We start from the raw sequence: 20,941 nt of genomic DNA on the forward strand, positions 1-20,941 counted from the left end.
GACATCCTCAGTAGGAGGAATTTTAACACCACTGACTGCTGCTTAGAGAAGACGATCATTAGTTTATGGGATGAACATTGCCACAGTGCCACTGAGAGAAACTTCTATGATGCTCCTCAAAAACCAGAATGGCTCAGGCATGGTGGCTCATGCCTGTAATCCCAGCACTTTGGGAAGCCAAGGTGGGTGGATCACCTGTGGTCAGGAGTTCAAGACAAGCTTGGGCACCAAGGTGAAACTCTGACTCTACTAAAAATACAAAAACTGGCCAGGTATGGTGGAGCATGCTTATAATCCCTGCTACAAGGGAGGCTCAGGCAGGAGAATTGCTTGAACCCAGAAGGTGGAGGTTGCAATGAGCACAGATTGCACCACTGCACTCCAGCATGGGTGACAGAGGGAGACTGTATCTCAAAAAAAATAAATAAATAAATAAATAAATAAAAGAAAGCATGACAGCTGGAAACACTTATCAGTCAGTGTGATGCTTTCTATCTCATATCCTGGTCCACGCTGACAATTCTGCTCAGGGTTTCCAGGGCGCCTCTGCCTAGAGCAGGATGATGTTCAATCATAATAGTCAAAGTGTTCTTCATGAATTTTCTGTTTTTATGCAAACTCACTCCATAGGGGAGTGCCTAACAAGCTATCCATGACTGATAGGAGGGTCATCACTGCAGAAAACAATGACACGTACATCAAAAGCATGTATGGGGGCTGGGCACAGTGGCTCACACCTGTAAGCCCAGCACGTTGAGAGGCTGAGGCGGGTGGATCACCTGAGGTTGGGGTTCGAGACCAGACTGACCAACATGGAGAAGTCCTGTCGCTACTAAAAATACAAAATTAGCCAGGCGTAGTGGCACATGCTGGTAATCCCAGCTACTTGGGAGGCTGAGGGAGGAGAATTGCTTGAACCTTGGAGACAGAGGTTGTGGTAAGAAGAGATCACACCACTGCACTCCACCCTGGACAACAAGAGGGAAACTGTCTCAAAAACAAACAAACAAGAAAGCAGGCATGGGGCAAAATCACAAAACAGAACACATAACCAGGAAGAGCCAAGATAGACAAGAGCAGATTTCTCATGTTTGCAGGGACATTTTCATCACCCACAGACTCTAGGTACCTGTAGCTCTCCCACATCACTTCCCTGTATAAAGCCCTCTGCGCAGGGTTCAGGCATTTCCACTCCTCCAAAGAGAATTCTATAGCCACATCCCTGAAAGTGAAATGTCCCTAAAATGAAACACACATTTCCACAAAACATCATGGAGGAGTCAGTTATCACCTTCCCACAAAATGAGAAAAGAGAAAATAAGTACTAATTTGATCAAAGACTGTGTTCTGACAAACCCACATTAAGGTATTTTTGCACATTTTTTCTCCACAGTTGTGTTTTATTGTACTTTTCCACAAAATATTTTAAGATCCCTTAAGTCACTGTGGATGTCTCGGTTTTATGGACAATGTAAAAAATATACAAATAAAAAGGAAACACAGGGCTTGGCGTGGTGGCTCATGCCTGTAATCAAAACACTTTGGGAGGCCAAGCCGGGCAGATCATTTGAGGTCAAGAGTTGGAAACCAGCCTGGCCAACATGGTAAAACCTCTTCTCTACTAAAAATATAAAAAGTAGCCAGGCATGGTGGCAGGCACCTGTAATCCCAGCTACACAGGAAGCTGAGGTAGGAGAATCACGAGCCCAGGAGACGGAGGCTGCAGTGAGTTGAGATCACACCACTGCACTCCAGCCTGGGTGAGAGTGAGACTTTCTCAAAAAAAAAAAAAAAAAAAAGCAAACAAACACAGAGTTTTCTCTACAGATAGTATGTTCAACATAACAGGTGATATTCATTACCTGGATGAGCTGAAATACAAGTGGTGTCTAGAGAGGATAAAGTCCAATGAATTTGATAGAAAAGAAAAGAGAGTAAAGTCCGAAACTGAAAACTGTTGTGATGACAGCAATAGCCATGACTAACATTTTTGAATGCTTCCCATGTGCTATACACTGTTCTAAGTGCTTCCCATGTCTTAAGCCATAAAATAACATACTGTCCCATGAAGAAAGATCTGTACTTGGAGACAAGTGCATCACACATACTAGGAAAATTACCACAAATCAAATAGCTAAAAATGTCAACACAAGCACTGAATCCAGATGTCTGGGATTCAGATTTGAATATAACCACCTAAGTAACAGATACAGCTTCAAAACTAAACTGACACAGGTTTATCTAATGGAGAGAACATGAAATAGGTTCAAGGGTAAGAACATGGAGCATCCTACAAGGTCATTGAATGGACACATAGGGCATGAATATAATACTGTACAATCCTTCTTACTATTTTTCCTTTTAAGACAGAGTCTCACTCTGTCAACCAGCCTGAAGTGCAGTGGCACAATCTCAGCTCACTGCAACCTCGTTTGCCCAGGTCTAAGCAATTCTTCTGCCTCAGCCTCCCAAGTAGCTGGGATTACAGGCACCTGCCACCACACCCAGCTAATTTTTGTATTTTTAGTAGAGACGAGGTTTCACCATCTTGGCCAGGCTGGTATTGAATTCCCGACCTCATGATTCACCCTCTTCAGCCTCCCAAAGTGCTGGGATTACAGGCATGAGCCACCGTGCCTGGCCTGTTTTTACTATTAACTCATTATTGTGATAGTTGACAACAATGAAAAATACTTAAAATTATTAAAATTATAAAAAAAAACTTATTGCAAATGATGTGTTTCCTACGTAACCATGGACTTATCCATCCATGTATTCTCCCAAGATGGGAGGATCCCTAGAGGTCAGTAGATCAAGGCTATAGTGAGCTATGATTGCACCACTGCACTTCACCCTGGACAGAATAAAAATACAATATAAAAAATAATTCTGGAAGTGGTGGCTCATGCCTGAAATCCCAACACTTTGGGAGGCTGAGGTGGGCAGATCACAAGGTCAGGAGTTCAAGACCAGCCTGGCCAACATGGTGAAACCCCATCTCTACTAAAAACACAAAAATTACCCAGGCATGGCAGTGCATACCTGTAGTCCCAGCTACTCAGGAGGCCGAGGCAGAATTGCTTGAACCCAGGAGTCAGAGGTTGCACTGAGCTGAGATTGCACCACTGCTCTCCAGCCTAGGCAACAAAGCAAGACTCCATCTCAAAAAACAAGAAAAAGAAAAAGAAAAGATGTAGCTATGTGTGGTGACACATGCCTATCCTTCTAGCTCTTTGGGAGGCTAAAGTGGGGATCACTTGAGCCCAGGAGTTCAAGGCTGCTGTAAACTAGAATTTTGCCATTGTACTCCAGACCTGGGCCACAGAGCGACACCTTCTCTCTCTCTCTGTCTCTCTTTTTTTTTCTAGATGGAGTCTCTCTCTGTTGCCCAGGCTGGAGTACAGTGGCACCATCTCGGATTACTGCAACCTCCACCTTCCGGGTTCAAGTGATTCTCCTGCCTCAGCCTTTTGAGTAGCTGAGATTATAGGCATGTGCCACCACACCCAGCTAATTTTTGTATTTTTAGTAGAGATGAGGTTTCACCATGTTGGCCAGGCTGCTCTCAAACTCCTGACTTCAAGTGATCCACCCGCCTTGGCCTCCCAAAGTGCTGGCATTACAGGGGTGAGCCACCACACCCAGCCCCACATTTACATTATGGCATCTTGACTTGATCCCCAGCTCCTCAGCTGCCCTGTGACTCTGTGTGTGTGTGTGTGTGTGTGTGTGTGTGTGTGTGTGTGTATGCTCACGTGTTGTGACAGGCAAGGAAAAGCCACTAGAGCATCATCGCCACTGGCCTGGCAGGAGGAGGTGGCCCTTGGGCTGCAGTTCACTGTGCTGTTTGCACTCTGATTCTTGGAAGAATCTTCCTGAAGTCACGGAGCCTCCAGCTCCTCCAGAACAGAACTAGTTGTGTAGGAGTGTGTCCTTCATGCCCCTCAGGTCCCTGACCTTCTCCCCACCCTTCCTGAAGGGAATCCAGGACCCTCACTCTGAGCGCATCACCTGCTGGTGGCAAAGTCCCTGCCCATAATGGCCAAACTGGGTCCTGGTGATGTGCAGAGCATGGAAGACCTGGGAGCTGGAGTGAGGCAGTTGACACAGATGACAAAAATGGAGATGCCTCAGGACTGGCTGAAGATGCAGGGTCTGGTCTGTAGGGCTTTTCTGACCTTAGTGAGGCCTTCTCCTCTTATTTTGACTAAAACAAATTGCCACAGGAAGTTTAGATCAATTAGAGTTGAAATTTCCAGAAGAAATGTGGGAACATCCTCACATTTGCCCCAGCCCCTCAGTCTTCCCTGAGGACACCTCAGCATCTAAACTGCAACCCCAGAGTAGGTGCTGCTGTTGTCCTGTGGCCAAGATGGTAATTGTGCATCCTTCAAGTAAGGGAGACACAACACATAAAGTAATCCACGCAGAAGGGTGTTTCTGGGTAGGCACAGTGACTCCCGTCTGTAATTCCAGTACACCGGGAGACCAAGGCAGGTGGATCACCTGAGGTCACGAGTTTGAGATTAGCCATGCCAACATGGTGAAACCCTGTCTCTACTAAAAAAACAAAAATTGAGCTGGGTGCAGGGCTCATGCCTGTAATCCTAGCACTCTGGGAGGCCGAGGCTGGTGGATCACTTGAGGTCAGGAGTTTGAGACCAGCCTGGCCAACATCGTGAAACTGCATCTCTACTAAAAACATAAAAAGTAGCCTGGCTTGGTGGGCATCTGTAATCCCAGCTACTCGGGAGGCTGAGGCAGGAGAATTGCTTGAACTCTGGTGGTGGAGGTTGTAGTGAGCCGAGATCACACCACTACACTCCAGCCTGGGTGACAGAGTGAGACTCAAAAATAAAATATAATAAAAAAAATAAAAATACAAAAATTAACCAGGTGTGGTGGCACACCCCTATAATCCCAGCTACTTGGAAGGCTGAGGCACAAGAATCACTTGAAGCTAGGAGACAGAGATTGCAGTGAGCCAAGATCACAAGAGTGCACTCATAGTTTGGACAATAGAGTGAGACTCTGTCTTAAAAAAAAAAAAAAGGAAAGAAAGAAAAAGTGCTTCTGATATGATTGATGCAGAGATAATAAAACCTGAGTAACGTGATAGAGACTGATGGGCAGAGGGAACTTCAGATGGGGGTGGGAGGGCATGGGAGACAGCTCTGAGGCTAGAACTGAAGGAGGAGAAAGGGACAATGCAGTGATCATTTAGGGACATAGGGTAAGAGCAGGGACAATGACCTGAGACAGAAAAGGTTTTGGTGTTTGGGAAAAAAAAATGTGACTGGGGCAGAGGGAGTCATGAGATGAGGGCAAGTTCCCAGGAGGCTGGACACTGGCAGGGGCCCTGGACACAGGGCTGTGGAGCCACAGTGAGGAGTTGGGCTTTTGTCCTGGGGAACACGGGAAGCCGGTGGAGGGTTCCCTGCCAGGCACTGACATGACCTGCTTTAGATTTGGCTGTGATGTCCTCATACAGAGAAAGGCCCCGAAGATGGTCTCTGTGTCTGAGTCTACCGCTCTGTTTCTTCCATTCTTCTGCTTTTCTTCATTTTTAGGGTACTGCATCCCATTTAAACTTCTAGTTACAACTGGGCACTCCCCTCTCCCAGAAGAAAAGCCACACCCAGACACACACTCTATTTTGCCAATCATTTCAGGGGCCAGGGTCACTCGGGGTGAGCTTTTTCTGGTCTAGCCCCTCATCTCCAAGTTGCAGGGACGCTCACTGGGCTCAGAGCGGGGACATTTTCACCGAGTTACCCTGAGAAGATCTGAGATGAGTGAGAAGGTGTGTCTGAATTCTTACATGGGGGCCTGGAAGGGCTAACGGGAAGGGTTGGTCTTTATCACCCCTATCCTTGAAAATTACAGAAGCATCTTTCACATACCTGGGCTAAAGAAACTTCCTTTACAAAGTTCTGATGCCACTGATTCCTGACATTTAATTCTTCCTTAAAAAAAAATCACAGTCACATTCATAAAATGCAGAAGTGTGAACACACAGTTATTGACCTTGAAAACAGGGAAAGAAAGTCAGCTGTAGAACTAAGACGTAAGCGAATTGTTTCAATCAAGAATATATGGGTGGTCAGGCACGGTGGCTCATGCCTGTAATCCCAGCACATTGGGAGGTCGAGGTGGGCGGATCACCTGAGGTCAGGAGCTCGAGACCAGCCTGGCAAACATGGTGAAACTTTGTCTCTACTAAAAATACAAAAAATGAGCCAGGCATGGTGGCAGGCAACTGTAATCCCAGCTACTCAGGAGGCTGAAGCAGGAGAATCACTTAAATCCTGGAGGCAAATGTTTCTGCAAGCTGAGATGGCACCATTGCACTTCCAGCCTGGGGAACAAGAGTGTAACTGTCAAAAAAAAAAAAAAAAAAAAATACAGGAGTGCTTCTGGAACAGCATTCCATGCCAATCCAACCCATCTTTCAACATTTGTCCAAACGCACCAGAGGGCCTTGAGGGAAACATGCACTTAATAGTTCCCAGCTCAAGATTTTAACAAATGACATAAGGAAAGAAAACTGAAAAACAGACTAACTGCTTAAACTACATTTTGATGTTAAGGTAAAAGGTCACTGACATCTTTACCAGGTACACACTGAAACAATCAAACTTCTGTATGAGGTACCAAAGGTTTCCAATAAATAATAAAAACTAGAAAGCATGCAGACCTCGATCTGAACTGGATGCAACTAATTTCAAACCGAAACTATTTTTAAATTGTTTTAAAAAAAAATCTAACAAACTCTGAGGTCAACGGGAACATAACTGGAACATATACATGTACAGAAAGGAATGATGTGAGCTGGTTATAGGATGCCACAAAGGCATCTTTCAGAAGTGATTAAGTATTAAAAAAGATACTCTTAAAACTAAGATTTTTCTCAAACTCCAACTGCAAAAAAATTACATATGTATATATATAAATAAATGAGAAACCAGAAAGAAAAAAAAAAGAAATCTATTACACAACAAGAACAAAAGCACTTTTGATACCCCTTTTATTTTTTATTTTTATTTTTGTTTGTTTTTCTGAGATGGAGACTCGCTATGCCACCCAGGCTGCAGTGCAGCGACATGATTTCAGCTCTCTGCAACCTCTACCTCCCAGGTTCAAGTGATTCTGTACCTCATCCTCCTGGGCAGCTGGAACTATAGGTGCACGCCACCATGCCTGGCTAAGTTTTGTATTTTCATAGAGACGGCGTTTCACCATGTTGGCCAGGCTGCTCTTGAACTCCTGACCTTAGGTGATTCTCTCACCTCGGTCTCCCAAAGTGCTGGGATTACAGGCATGAGATACCACACCTGGCTTTGATGTCCATTTTAGAAAGTACTATGGGCTGGGTGCAGTGGCTCACACCTGTAATCCCAGCACTTTGGGAGGTCGAGGTGAGCAGATCACCTGAGGTCAGGAGTTTGAGACCAGCCTCTCTAACATGGAGAAACCCTGTCTCTACTAAAAATACAAAATTGGCCCAGAGTGGTGGCGCATGCCTGTAATCCCAACTACTCAGGAGGCTAAGGCAGGAGAATTGCTGGAACCCAGGAAGCAGAGGTTGCACTAAGCTGAGATTGCAACATTGCCCTCCAGCCTGAGCAACAAGAGTAAAACTCCATCTCAAAAAAAAAAAAAAAAAAAAAAAAGTACTATGTAGGCCAGGCGCAGTGCCTCAACCCTTCAACCCTGTAATCCCAGTACTTTGGGAGGTCAAAGCAGGAGGATCCTTTGAGCCCAGGATTTTGAGACCAGCTTGGGAATTTAAAACCCCGTTTTACAATTATATATATAGATATATAATTTATATAGATATATAAATTATAATTTATATAGATAAATTATATATAAATTATATATAAATTATATATAGATAAATTATATATAAAAATTATATATAAAAATTATATATAAATAAATTATATATATAAATAAATTATATATATATATATATATAACTAGCCGGGCTTGGTGGCTCATGTCTGAGGTCCCAACTACTCAGGAGGCTGAGGTAGGAGGATCACTTGACCCCAGGGGGCCAAGGCTGCAGTTAGAGGAGATCACGCCACTGCACTCCAGCCCGAGTGATACAGCCAGACCCTGTCTCAAAATATTAATTAATTAAATTAAAAGTATTGTGTAATAACAGAAAGTGATTTTTGTTGCACTTCACTGCCCCACGTCCTACCCCACCCTGGGAAAAGGGAAGAGAGTAACTTCCAACTCAATAAGTCACTGCCCTCTGGCTGAATAGGGATTCCAACTGGAAGCTAACCTCTGATGCCAAGATTTACAGAATGTACACGTCTCATAGACAGGAATTTTAAAATTCTCAATCTCATCTTTATAATTTAATCAAGTTTTAAATTATTAGATTATATACACAGAAGTCAACATGTCACAACTAATCATAGCCAATAAACTCACCTACTCATCTGATCCCAAAGTCCCCCCGCCCCTTCTTTTCTTTGGAAACAGGGTCTCACTCTGTTGACCAGGCTGCAGTGCAGTGGCATGATCTTGGCTCACTGCAGCCAGGACCTCCCGAGCTCAAGTGATCCTCCTCCCTTGGCCTCCAGAGTAGCTGGGATTACAGGTGCGCACCATCATACCCAATTAATTTTTTTTTTTTTTTTTTTTTTGGCAGAGATAAGGATCTCACTATGTTGTGCAGGCTGGTCTAGAACTCCTGGACTCAAGCAATCCCCCTGCCTCAGTCTTCTAAAGTTCTGGGATTACAGGCATGAACCACTGTACCCAGCCTCTCTTTCATCATTACTTTGCTTCCTTCCCTGATTCTGTACGTATCTCTCATTCTCCCCTTCTCTCTCTAGCTCTTGTTTTATTTTCCCCCGGGGTTCTGCTCCTCATTTTGTACCTCTCTCCTCTCCTGCTGTTTATCCCCTTCTTCACTCTATTCCTTCTCTTCCACCTCTTCTGCTCCATCCTTGTAACTTATTTAACGTCTTGCTGCTCTTCTCCCCAATCTTTTGATCATCCTCTATCTCTATATGGACAGAAATTTAAAAATAATAAGTACTGCATTTATTCACTCCAAGAAAAGTAAAAGCTAAGGCCCACAATGTGGCAAGGCAAGGCTTAAAAATAAAAAGAAAAGAACAAGTTTTCCTCTGCCTGTCAAGCTCACATCAAGAACGGTTACAGGATAACGCTGTCCGAATAGCCAAGTCTAAACGAATGGGCTCCAGACACCCCCACCTTCCAGAGCAAGGTTGAAGGAAAAAAAAAAAAAAAAGAGAGAGATTATTTTACTGTTACTCTTTTTCCAGGCTTCTTAAGCATTATTATGTTTTACAAATGTCTGTATTTAGTCAGTTCTTGTTTTTCCTTTGATGCAGCTACAAGGCCACCGGCTACGCAAGGTCACAAGATATGTTATGCTATAGATTACATGACCTGTCACTGTATAATTAACTGCTTTTGTTTTGCTTTTGTAAGGCCACTTATAAAAACCCCGCTCTGTCTTTGTTCAGTGCTCAGCTTTTTGGATATGAATCCACTGAGCCAGTGCGTACCTAAAATAAACAATTCTGTTTCTCTCATATTCTCTCCTTTCTTCAGTTTACCCTAACACAAATATTTCCACCTCTTCTCCCATCTCAGCGCCTCCTCTGCTCTCCCTGTTACATTCTCTCTTCCCTGTTATACCCTCATCCCCACTCTCTAGCACCCCAGATCCCCAGGTGTCCTCCCTGCTGTGCTTCTCCCTCTGTTCTCCTTGCCACCAGCACCACTCTGCTGTCTGCCCTGGCTCCAAATCCCTCTTCCTCTCCCTCACTCTGATGAGCCTCCCTCTTTGCTGCCCCTCTCCCTACCTTGCTGTCCTTCATCTCTCTGTACATCCAGCTTTTCTCTACATTTCTCCACTTGCTTTTCTCTTGCTTTCTTATCGTTTTCTTTTCACTTTTGCTGTCTCTTGGCAAATCCCTCACCCATCCTCTACTTTGCCATCTCTTATGGTTCTTTCTCATTCTTCTTTTCTCTGTCTCGGGTTTTCTACTGCTGTCCGTCTCCCGATCCCTTTGGCCCACACAATCACAGGAGGGTTTGATGTAAGACGCCTGCATCCCGGAGGAGCGTATTTTCCAGGGGTTGGAACTGGGCAGGTAAGAACACCCCGTGTCACAGGACAGGCCCCGGGCACCTCCCCAACGCGGGCTCAGGAGAAGCGGTGACTGCGGAGGAGAGACCTGGGGAGCAGCAGGGCCCGGCACGAGGAGGGAGGTGGGGGGCGACGGCGCCTGAGGACAAGGGTGGGGTCTGCAGGATCCCAGGACAAGGCAGAGGACACGGCCTCCCCGGGACAGGGGCCGCGGCGCTGCGCTTCGGAGGCCGACAAGGGCAAGGCTGGGAGGTGCCCAGGGCGGGAATCCACTTCGCGGGTGAGGACGTTAAAAAGCGCAGGGCGGGAGGAGTCTGAAAAGGATTTTGAGAAAAAAGAAAACAAAACAAAACTACGCGATAGGAAGTGTATATATTGCCCTATAGCAGAAAGACAGGGGATGGGACCAACCTCAGGGCGACTTTAGACCCAAAAGGAAGGGACTTCCGGACTCTCACGGGGATGTCTCTATTTGCTCTGGGTGAAGACGGGAGAGAATTTCCAGATCCGTGGGGACCCTACGTCCCAGGGACAGAAACGCTGAGGACCTGGGAAGTGCAGACTTAATACAAAACAGCGAAACTCACCGCCGCGGTGTGACCGTCACTCCACGCGATCCGCTTCCACATTTGCGAGAATCTGCGCGCGCAGGACGGAAGCCAGGCCTCGGCGGCCCCGCGAGGTGGTGGGCGGGGCCTGGGCCGGGTAGCGGCCGCGCGCGAAGCGGACTTTGCGGTTTAGAACCGGCAGAGGGCGGGGCCGTGGCGGGACCTGTGTGTTCACATCCTAGCTCCCAGCGCCTCTGTTTTTCCGGTTTGGGAGGCGAGAGTGGCCAGGAAGTATGAGGCATGATTCAAAAGCCCTGAATTTTCTGGAACGGGGATGCAAACTAGAATGTGAAATGCAAAGCCCTGCGTGGGCGGAACATAGGATTTCATGCTGACGGCCCACAGAACAGAACAGAAATCCTCTCCCTTTCTATTCTCCATTCACACGGGAGGGAGGGTCCGCCCTGTGCTCAGCTTCAGAGACTTCCCTAAAGCCACTGCCTGGGATGCGGGACTGAGTGCTCAGGCCAGGGAGGAGTGAGGTCACCACCTGCTGCTTAAACACAGCAGGGATGCAGGCGCGAAGGCGGGAGCCTGAGGTCCCAGCTACTCAGGAAGTAGGAGCAGGAAGATCGCTGAGCCCTGGGGTCCAGGCCAGCCTGGGCGACAAAGTAACACTCCCTCCCGCAAGGCCACCTTCCTTGTCTCCCTCTCTCTCCGTCTCTCTCTCTCTCTCGCTTTTTAAACCTTTTTAAATAAAATTTTTGATGGTGTGACATAGGTATCCAACATTATTCTGTTCCGTGTGGATATCCAGTTAGTTGTTCCAGCACATTTGTGGAAGAAATCTATTACTTTTTTTTCACGTTTTTCTTTTCTTTTTCTTTGAGGGAGTCTCCCTCTGTCGCCCAGGCTGGCGTGAAGGGGCGTGATCTCTGCTCACTGCGACCTCTGCCTCCTGGGTTGAAGCGATTCTCCTGCCTCAGCCTCCGGAGTATTACTGGTATTAGAGGCACGCGCGACCATGCCCGGCTAATTTTTGTATTTTTGATAGAGGCGGGCTTTCACCATGTTGGCCAGGCTGGTCTCAAACTCCGAACTTCAAGTAATCTACCTGCCTTGGCCTCCTAAAGTGCTGGGACTACAGGCGTGGGCTACCTTGCGTAGCCTAAGGAATACTCTTTACTATTTAAACGTTGACAAAATATAATTGAAAACAAAAAAAATCTTCCCCCAAATGGGTAATTATCTCCACGACAACAGAGAAATAAATAAAAACCATTTTATTAATAAAGAACCTTCGACTCAAATGTGATGGGAAATAGAGGCAAACAGCTATGAGGTTGAAAAGAGAGAAAGAAACGTCACTGTTCTATACAACCCATTAAGCACATGTTTTCAAGATAAACACTAATCAGTCCTCAGGGAAGAGGATTTGACAACCCCTTGGGTCACACGTACTTCATCCTGCCTTTACTTGGTAACGGAGGTGACCATCTGTGTCAGCTAATTAGCTTCATCCCGAGGGAGGGGGAAAAACCCTAACCCATGTCTTTTTGACAAGTGTGAGTTTTACAACATGGGGACAGGTGCCCTCTCTGGTGAGGCTCCTACAATACGACAGACACTGATGTCAGAGGTAAATAATAAAATTTAGAATATATGATTAAGTGCAGAGTTTGAACACAAAGCTTGCAAATAGCCACCTGGAAACATCAACTTCAAATGAATGGGATCAGCGTTCTCAGGTGGAGACGTTAAGATTTTACACACATAGGAAAAGACAGAGAAGCTTTACCAGAATCAACACATTTTCCATTCAAGACCAGTGCATAGGGTGCAGCAACTTGACTGGTGATGGGTTGATACACTTCAAGGAAGGTTACTTTATCACTCCATAAGAAGGGACAATGATGCCGAAAGGTCTTAACTCTGGGGCTGCTTAGTCTTCCTAATTATTTACAGAATAACCTTTTTTTTTTTAGTTGTTTGTTTGTTGTTGCTGTTGTTTTTTCAGACAGCGTCTAGCTCTGTCACCCAGGCTGGAGTGTACTGGCGCTATCTCGGCTCACTGCAACCTCCACCTCCCGGGTTCAAGCAGTTCTCCTGCCCCAGTCTGCCAGGTAGCTGCCATTACAGGCCAGTGCGACCACGCCTGGCTAATTGTTTTCTGTTTTTAGTAGAGACTGGGTTTCACCATGTTGGGCTTCTCCATTAATCTCTCCTGCACACTTCAGACCACATCCACACACACTTAAATCAACTTCAGTTCAGAGATGAGAAGCAAAAACCTAGAGAGGACACATCCACAGTTACTCACCAGGCTGAGGTGGGAGGATCGCTTGACCCTGGAGAGCAGAGGTTGAAGTGACTCAAGATCGCACCACTGCCCTCCAGCCTGGGGGACATAGTGAGACCCCGTTACCCACATCCACCAAAAAGTTGGAAATGCATTGAAATAAGAGACAGCTTCAAGAAACTATAAAAGCAATGCATGAAGAAAATTCAAACGTCAACCAACATACAGCAATTATGAAGAACTACACAGAAACTCTTGGGCTAAAAATAGAGTAACTAAATGAAAAAACTCAATACATGGGTTCAAAATCAGAATTCATTAGGTAAATTAAAAATTAGTGAAGAGGGGATGGGTGAGGTGGCTCACACCAGGACTTTGGGAGGACAAGGTGGGTGGATCACTTGAGCTCAGGAGTTTGGAGACCAACCTGGCCAATGTGGTGAAACCTTGTCTCTACTAAAAATACAAAGATTAACAGGGTGTGGTGGTGGGCTCCTGTAGTCCCAGCTACTCTAGAGGCTGATACAGGAGAAGCACTTGAACGTGGGAGGCAGAGGTTGCAGTGAGCCGAGATCACCCCACTGCCCTCCAGCCTGGGCGACAAAGCAGGACTGTCTCAAATAATAATAATAATAATAATAAAATAGGCCAGGCCTGGTGGCTTACGCTTGTAATCCCACTATAAAAAAAAATACAGAAAATTAGCCAGGCGTGGTGGTGGGCACCTGTAGTCTCAGCTACTCGGGAGGCTGAGGCAGGAGAATGGCATGAACCTGGGAGGTGGAGCTTGCGGTGAGCTGAGATCATGCCACTGCACTCCAGCCTGGGTGATAGAGCAAGACTCCATCTCAAAAAAAAAAAAAAAAGAAATTTATCCTTACTACTTACTGTCTACACATAGATAATCAAAGGCAAGTAGTTAAAGACATAGTTTAAAATATGACAAAACGGGCCAGGCGTGGTGGCTCAAGCCTGTAATCCCAGCACTTTGGGAGACCGAGGTGGGTGGATCACAAGGTCAGGAGATCAAGACCATCCTGGCTAACACGGTGAATCCCCGTCTCTACTAAAAATACAAAAAATTAGCAGGGTGTGGTGGTGGGTGCCTGTAGTCCCAGCTACTCCGGAGGCTGAGGCAGGAGAATGGCGTGAACCTGGGAGGGGGAGCTTGCAGTGAGCCGAGATCAACCCACTGTATTCCAGCCTGGGCGACAGAGCAAGACTTCGTCTCAAAAAAAAAAAAAAAAAAAAAGACAAAACTGACACATGTGCCCGTACAAGTGTAGCATGGATTCAACCCTGATGCCATGTTTAGAAAGTAGTTCCCAGCACTAGGAGGATTTAAAACTCTTATAATAGGAGTTATTATAGTAATAGAAACCTGCTTACTGCTGCCTTGTTTGCTACCTGTACTTCTTCAAACGATAAAAAGCTTCATCACTATTTTAGTTCACCAAAATGCTTCAGCACAAGTGTACTATATGAATCACTATCAATCTGTTACACAAAAAGACATAAGTAGCAAAAATAAGAGTGAGAATTCCCACTAATAAAAAGTGAGACTCTCAAAGGGGGGAAATGAGGGAAGAGAGAGAGACCCTCTTATATTGTTTTATATTGTTTTATACTCAGTACCTGTTTTAAGAAAAAAACAAGGAAGTGAAACCAAAGGCAGGCATCCCGGTGCCAGGCATCAGACCTAAAACCAGACCTGAAACCAGGCCTCGGCCTGCCTGGCCTAAACCTAGTAATTAAAATTCCACCCCTGACCTAGCAACTGATGTTATCTATAGATCCCAGACATTGTATGGAAGGACATTGTGAAACCTCCTGTTCTGTTCTGTTTCACTCTGACCACCAGTGCATGCACCCCCTGTCACATACCCCCTGCTTGCTCAAATCAATCACTACCCTTTAATGTGAAATCTTTAGTGTTGTGAGCCCTTAAAAGGGACAGAAATTGTTCACTCAGAGAGCTCGGATTTTAAGACAGTAGCTTGCCTATGCTCCCAGCTGAATAAAGCCCTTCCTTCTACAACTCAGTGTCTGAGAAGTTTTGTCTGTGGCTCATCCTGCTACAACCCGATGGCAGGAGTTCAAGACCAGCTGGGCCAAAATGGTGAAACCCCATCTCTACTAAAAATACAAAAAAAATTAGTTGGGGGTGGTGGCACTGGACTATAATCCCCAACTTCTTGGGAGGCTAAAACAGGAGAATTGTCTGGGAGGCAGAGTTTGCAGTGATCTGAGATCATGCCACTGAACTCCAGCCTGGGTAACAGAGACTTTGTCTCAAAAAAAAAAAAAAAAAAAAAGGCCAGAAGAGGTGGCTCATGCCTGTAATCCCAGCACTTTAAAACGCTGAGGTGGACGGATCACGAGGTTATGAAATCCAGACCATCATGACTAACAAGGTGAAATTCCATCTCTACTGAAAATACCAAAAAATTATCCGGGCGTGGTGGCACTCACGTGTAGTCCCACATACTTGGGAGCCTGAGGTAGGAGAATCACTTGAACCCAGGAGGCAGAGTTTGCAGTGAGCCGAGATCACGCCACAGCACTCCAGCCTGGCTACCGAGTGAGACTCCATCTCAAAAAAAAAAAAAAAAAATTAACCGGCCATGGTGGAACTCACCTGTGGTCCCAGCTACTTGGGAGGCTGAGGTTGGGAAATGGCTTGAGCCTGAAGGAGGTTGCAGTGAGCTAAGATCACGCCACTGCTCTCCAGCCTAAGCGACACAGCGAGACCTTCTCTCAAAATAAAATCAAATATATGAAAACAGAATAACTCAGAGTACAAAAATCCATTTTGTTGATATAGGTCCGCAAAATAATAAAACAGAGACTCGCAAGAAACTACATGCTAATAAAAAAAGTTGTCATTTTCCCCAGATCTTTTCTTTCTTCCTTTTTTTTTTTTTTTTTTTTAGACAGGGTCTCGTTCTGTCGCCCAGGCTGCAGTGCAGTAATGCAATCTTGGTTCACTGCAACCTCTGCCTTCTGGGTTCAAGTGGTTCTCCTGCCTCAGCCACAGAGTAGCTGGGATTACCGGTGCCTGCCACCATGCCCGGCTAACTTTTGTATTTTTAGTAAAGATGGGGTTTCACCATGTTGGCCAGGCTTGTCTTGAACTCCTGAGCTCAGGTGACCCACCAACCTCAGCTTCCCAAAGTGCTAGGATTACAGACATGAGTCACCACATCCAGCAAATTTTCAAAATATATACATATATGTGTGTAAATGTGTACGTATATGTGTGTGTGTGTGTGTGTGTGTATATATATATAAAGATTTTTAAAATATAAAAAGTAGCAAGTTTTGTTTAACTGAAGAGGAATCTCATCTTGCTGGAAAAGGATACTTTGATAGTTGGGGGCAGGGAGGAATCTTGTCAGATCTAAGAAAACAGGAAATGTCCCCTCCTAGAGGAAGCAATCACCCTTTCAACTGCCTGACATGGAGGAATCTTTAGATATCTGTAGTAATGCAGGCATGCTCAGACGCAGCCACTATGGCACTCTATATACAGAGAAAAATTGCAAAGGACCCACATACTGTCATTCAGCCAATTTCCAATACAGATGTCAAAGAGCAAGCTAGCCATGTTTACTTACATAACAACATGTAAATTTTCACAACTAGCAGGATGAAATATCAAAGTAAATTATTTACTAAAACACAAAGAAAACAACAGACGCTGGGGTCTACGTGAGGGTGGAGAGGGGGAGGAAGGAGAGGAGCAGAAAAAATAGCTAATGGGGCTGGGCACAGTGGCTCACGCCTGTAATCCCAGCACTTTGCTAGGGCAAGGGGGTTGGATCACCTGTGGTCAGGAGTTCAAGATCAGCCTGGCCAACATGGTGAAACCCTGTCTCTACTAAAAGTACAAACATTAGCCAGGCATGGAGGCATGTGCTTGTAATCCCAGCTACTCAGGAGGCTGAGGCAGGAGAGTTGCTTGAACCCAGGAGGCAGAGGTTGCAGTGAGCCGAGATGATGCCAACATACTCCAGACTCAAAAAACAAGAGCAAAACTCAGTGTCAAAAAAAAAGAAAAGAAAAAAAGCTACTAGGTACTGGGCTTGATACCGGTGTGATAAAATCATCTGTACAACAAACTCCAATGACATGAGTTTGCCTATGTAACAAACCATCACATGTAGCCCCAATCCTAAAGTAAAAACATAACTATAAAACATTTTATTTTTTTAATTTACTACGGAATTATTTTTAAAGTCTCATAATGATGCAGAAATACAGGTGTACAAGACTTGCTCTGACACTTGGCACAGAACTGACAGTAGCGGCTCCCCAGTGAGTTTGGAAAGAGGGTGGAGGACATGACAGGGAAAGGAGATGCTTTGTGGCAAAGGGTCTGCAGCTTTGCTCGGGGTTTTACTAGAAAACAAATATATCCATCATGTGATGTTTAAATATCAAAATATATATTTAATAAACATTGGTAGAGCTGAGCACGGTGGCTCATGCCTGTAATCCCAGCACTCTGGGAGGCTGAGGTGGGTGGATAACCCGAGGTCAGGAGTTTGAGGCCACCCTGGCCAACATGGTGAAACCCCATCTCTACTAAAAATACAAAAAAATCAGCCGGGCGTGGTGGCACACGCCTATAACCCCAGCTACTTGGGAGGCTGAGGCAGGAGAATCACTTGAACCCGGGAGGCGCAGGTTGCAGTAAACTGAGATCATGTCACTGCACTCCAGCTTGGGTGGCAGAGGCTGACTCCATCACAGAAAATAAATTGTAACCATTTTTACCAAAAACACCTGTTTCACAAGCCTCTCCACAGTAACCCCACAGTCTCCATGAGCTCAATGTGCTAAGAATGGTTTAAAGAATCTCCTGCTATTATTCAGGTTGATTTCCTATTCTTAAAATAATGATGGAATAAAACACCTTCTATCATTCATGTCTGTGTATGAACTTTCCACTCTAATTAGTTCGATTTTTGGAGCCAGAAACACAATAACTCACTCAATTACCTAAAAATGTAGTATGAAAGTGAAGGGGTAGGTTGCCCCTCCACACCTGTGGGTGTTTCTCGTTAGGTGGAACGAGAGACTTGGAAAAGAAAAAGACACAGAGACAAAGTATAGAGAAAGAAATAAGGGGCCCCAGGGGACCAGCGTTCAGCATACGGAGGATCCCCCGGCCTCTGAGTTCCCTTAGTATTTATTGATCATTTTTGGGTGTTTCTCAGAGAGGGGGATGTGGCAGGGTCATAGGATAATAGTGGAGAGAAGGTCAGCAGATAAACACGTGAACAAAGGTCTCTGCATCATAGACAAGGTAAAGAATCAAGTGCAGTGCTTTAGATATGCATACACATAAACATCTCAATGCCTTACAGAGCAGTATTGCTGCCCACATGCCCCACCTCCAGCCCTAAGGCGGTTTTCCCCTATCTCAGTACATGGAACATACAATCAATCGGGTTTTATACTGAGACATTCCATTGCCCAGGGACGGCAGGAGACAGATGCCTTCCTCTTGTCTCAACTGCAAAGAGGCATGCCTTCCTCTTATACTAATCCTCCTCAGCACAGACCCTTTACGGGTGTCGGGCTGGGAGACGGTCAGGTCTTTCCCTTCCCACGAGGCCATATTTCAGACTATCACATGGGGAGAAACCTTGGACAATACCTGGCTTTCCTAGGCAGAGGTCCCTGCGGCCTTCCGCAGTGTTTGTGTCCCTGGGTACTTGAGATTAGGGAGTGGTGACGACTCTTAAGGAGCATGCTGCCTTCAAGCATCTGTTTAACAAAGCATATCTTGCACCGCCCTTAATCCATTTAACCCTGAGTGGACACAGCACATGTTTCAGAGAGCACGGGGTTGGGGGTAAGGTCATAGATTAACAGAATCTCAAGGCAGAAGAATTTGTCTTAGTACAGAACAAAATGGAGTCTCCTGTGTCTACTTCTTTCTACACAGACACAGTAACAATCTGATCTCTCTTTCTTTTCCCCACATGAAAGCAGGGAGAAAAGATTTTCACTTATTGGTTTCCTTTTCTAGAATTTACCACGTACTTTGTGCACATTAATACGTGACTTCCATTGGCAGCTGCTCTAATCCTGCTCCACAGAGAGCTGACAGAGCATCCACATGTGGCCCCTGAACAACCCCTGCTGCCCAACAGCACTGACACCACGGGACCCTCACCCCGTCTCCATCCATGTCTGGGTGTGAGCCCTTCCCAGGACCATGCCCAGTGCAGCTTCTTCCCAACTTCATGTCACTCGGTCACCAGAGATGGAATCTAAGCGAGATGAGAGGGACTGAGGGAAGGCATGGGTGAGTGTGAGTAAACGTGTCAGGCAGGAAGCTTCAGACCCAGAGAAGATTCCCAACTCCAAGGCCCAGGGTTTCTGATAGGAAGGAGACAGAACAATCCACCGAGAATATCATCTCACCTGAGGAAGAGCCATTCCTGACTCCTTTGCTTTCTTCTTCCGGGTTTCTTCCTCACGTACCAAGAGTCTTTAGAAGTCAATCCTGAATGTTAAAAATATGTTGTTTGTTGCTCAGAATCAACACACCCCCTCCCTGGAACACAACCACACATGTGAAGTGTCATGCGCATCTGTGGGAAGAGGCCACCAAACACGCTTTGTGTGAGCAACGAGGCTGTTTATTTCACCTGGGTGCAGCCGGGCTGAGTCTGAAAAGAGAGTCAGCAAAGTGTGGTGGGATTATCATTAGTTCTTATAGGTTGTGGGATAGGCGGTGGAGTTAGGAGCAATGTTTTGCGGGCAGGGTGTGGATCTCACAATGTACATTCTCAAGGGTGGGGAGAATTACACAGCCTTCTTAAGGGTGGGGGAGATTGCAAAGCACATTGATCAGTCAGGGTAGGGCAGAAACAAATCACAAAATTGGAATGTCATCAGTTAAGGATATTTTCACAGTTGCTTCAGGCTATCTGGATGTATATGTGCAGGTCACAGGGGATATGATGGCTTAGCTTGGGCTCAGAGGCCTAACTAAAGACCTCACCCTGAGGAAATACAGTCCCCCCTGCTGCCCTCCTCACCATGGCCAATAAACTCCTACAGGGAAACTCCCACTCCCCTTCTGGAGAAGCCCACACACAAGCTGCAGCAGTGGGGAGCTGGGCTGGAATGAGCTCCCCTTTAGGGCACAGACCCAGCCCTGACCAAACCTCATGCAGAGCTGGGTGCGGTGGCTCATGCCTGTCATCCCAGCACTCTCGGAGGCCAAGGCGGGTAGATCGCTTGAGCTCAGGAGTTTGAGACCAGCCTGGGCAACATGGTGAAACCCCATCTCTACCAAAAATACAAAACTTCGCCAGGTATGGTGGTGCACGTCTGTGTGTCTGTGGTCCCAGCTACTTAGGAGGCTGAGGTGGGAGGATCACTTGACCTGAGGAGTTTGAGACCAGCCTGGCCAACATGGTGAAACCCTGTATCTACTAAAAATACAAAAATGGGCTGGGCGTGGTGGGTCATCTGGTAATCCCAGCACTCTGGAAGGCCGAGGTGTGCTGATTACTTGAGGTCAGATCGAGACCAGCCTGGCCAACATGGTGAAATGCTGTCTCTACTAAATACACAAAAAGTAGCCGGGCTTGGTAAGTGTCTGTAATCTCTGCTATTCGGGAGACTGAGGTAGGAGAATTGCTTGAACCCGGGAGGTGGAGGTCGCAGTGAGCCGAGATGGCGCCACTACACTCCAGTCTTGGTGACAGACAGACTCAAAAATAATATAAAATGGAAGTTAAAATACAAAAATTAGCCAGGTGTGGTGGCAGACACCTGTAATCTCAGCTTGGGAGGCTGAGGCACAAGAATTGCTTGAACCCAGCAGACAGAGGTTGCAGTGAGCCAAGATCAAGAGGCTGCACTCATAGGCTGAAAGATAGAGTGACTGTGTCTCAAAAAAAAAAAACAAAAAACAAAATG

General features: G+C 45.9%; 2 protein-coding genes and 1 long non-coding RNA gene across 5 annotated transcripts in view; 1 reads left to right on the forward strand and 2 right to left on the reverse strand.

Moving 5' to 3' along the window:
- Nucleotides 1-15,289, reverse strand: part of LOC456265 (zinc finger protein 816) — a 54,664-nt gene extending 39,375 nt beyond the window's left edge. The window contains exon 1 of one of the 2 annotated variants that reach the window (XM_003316616.5): nucleotides 10,735-15,289. In XM_003316616.5, coding sequence (XP_003316664.3) covers nucleotides 10,735-10,997 — 263 coding nt within the window. In that variant the 5' untranslated portion in view covers nucleotides 10,998-15,289. The remainder of the gene's footprint in view (nucleotides 1-10,734) is intronic. The other variant, XM_063802222.1, reaches the window with a different exon arrangement.
- The window catches only part of LOC104001134 (zinc finger protein 83), a 141,239-nt gene that overhangs the window by 67,126 nt on the left and 53,172 nt on the right, over nucleotides 1-20,941 (reverse strand). Inside the window, exon 1 of one of the 2 annotated variants that reach the window (XM_054672739.2) lies at nucleotides 19,433-19,585. The exons of the other annotated variant lie outside the window; for it this stretch is intronic. Within the exon in view, the coding sequence (XP_054528714.1) occupies nucleotides 19,433-19,447 (15 nt within the window). The 5' untranslated portion in view covers nucleotides 19,448-19,585. Of the gene's footprint in view, nucleotides 1-19,432; nucleotides 19,586-20,941 lie in introns of those variants that run through there. 2 annotated transcript variants of the gene reach the window in all.
- Nucleotides 9,327-11,473, forward strand: LOC134809124 (uncharacterized). Its single transcript, XR_010153954.1, has 2 exons — nucleotides 9,327-10,151; nucleotides 10,635-11,473. It is a non-coding gene; the product is annotated as an uncharacterized LOC134809124 (long non-coding RNA).

Source organism: Pan troglodytes, chromosome 20 (genome assembly GCF_028858775.2).
Source record: "Pan troglodytes isolate AG18354 chromosome 20, NHGRI_mPanTro3-v2.0_pri, whole genome shotgun sequence".
Taxonomy (NCBI): Eukaryota; Metazoa; Chordata; class Mammalia; order Primates; family Hominidae; genus Pan; species Pan troglodytes.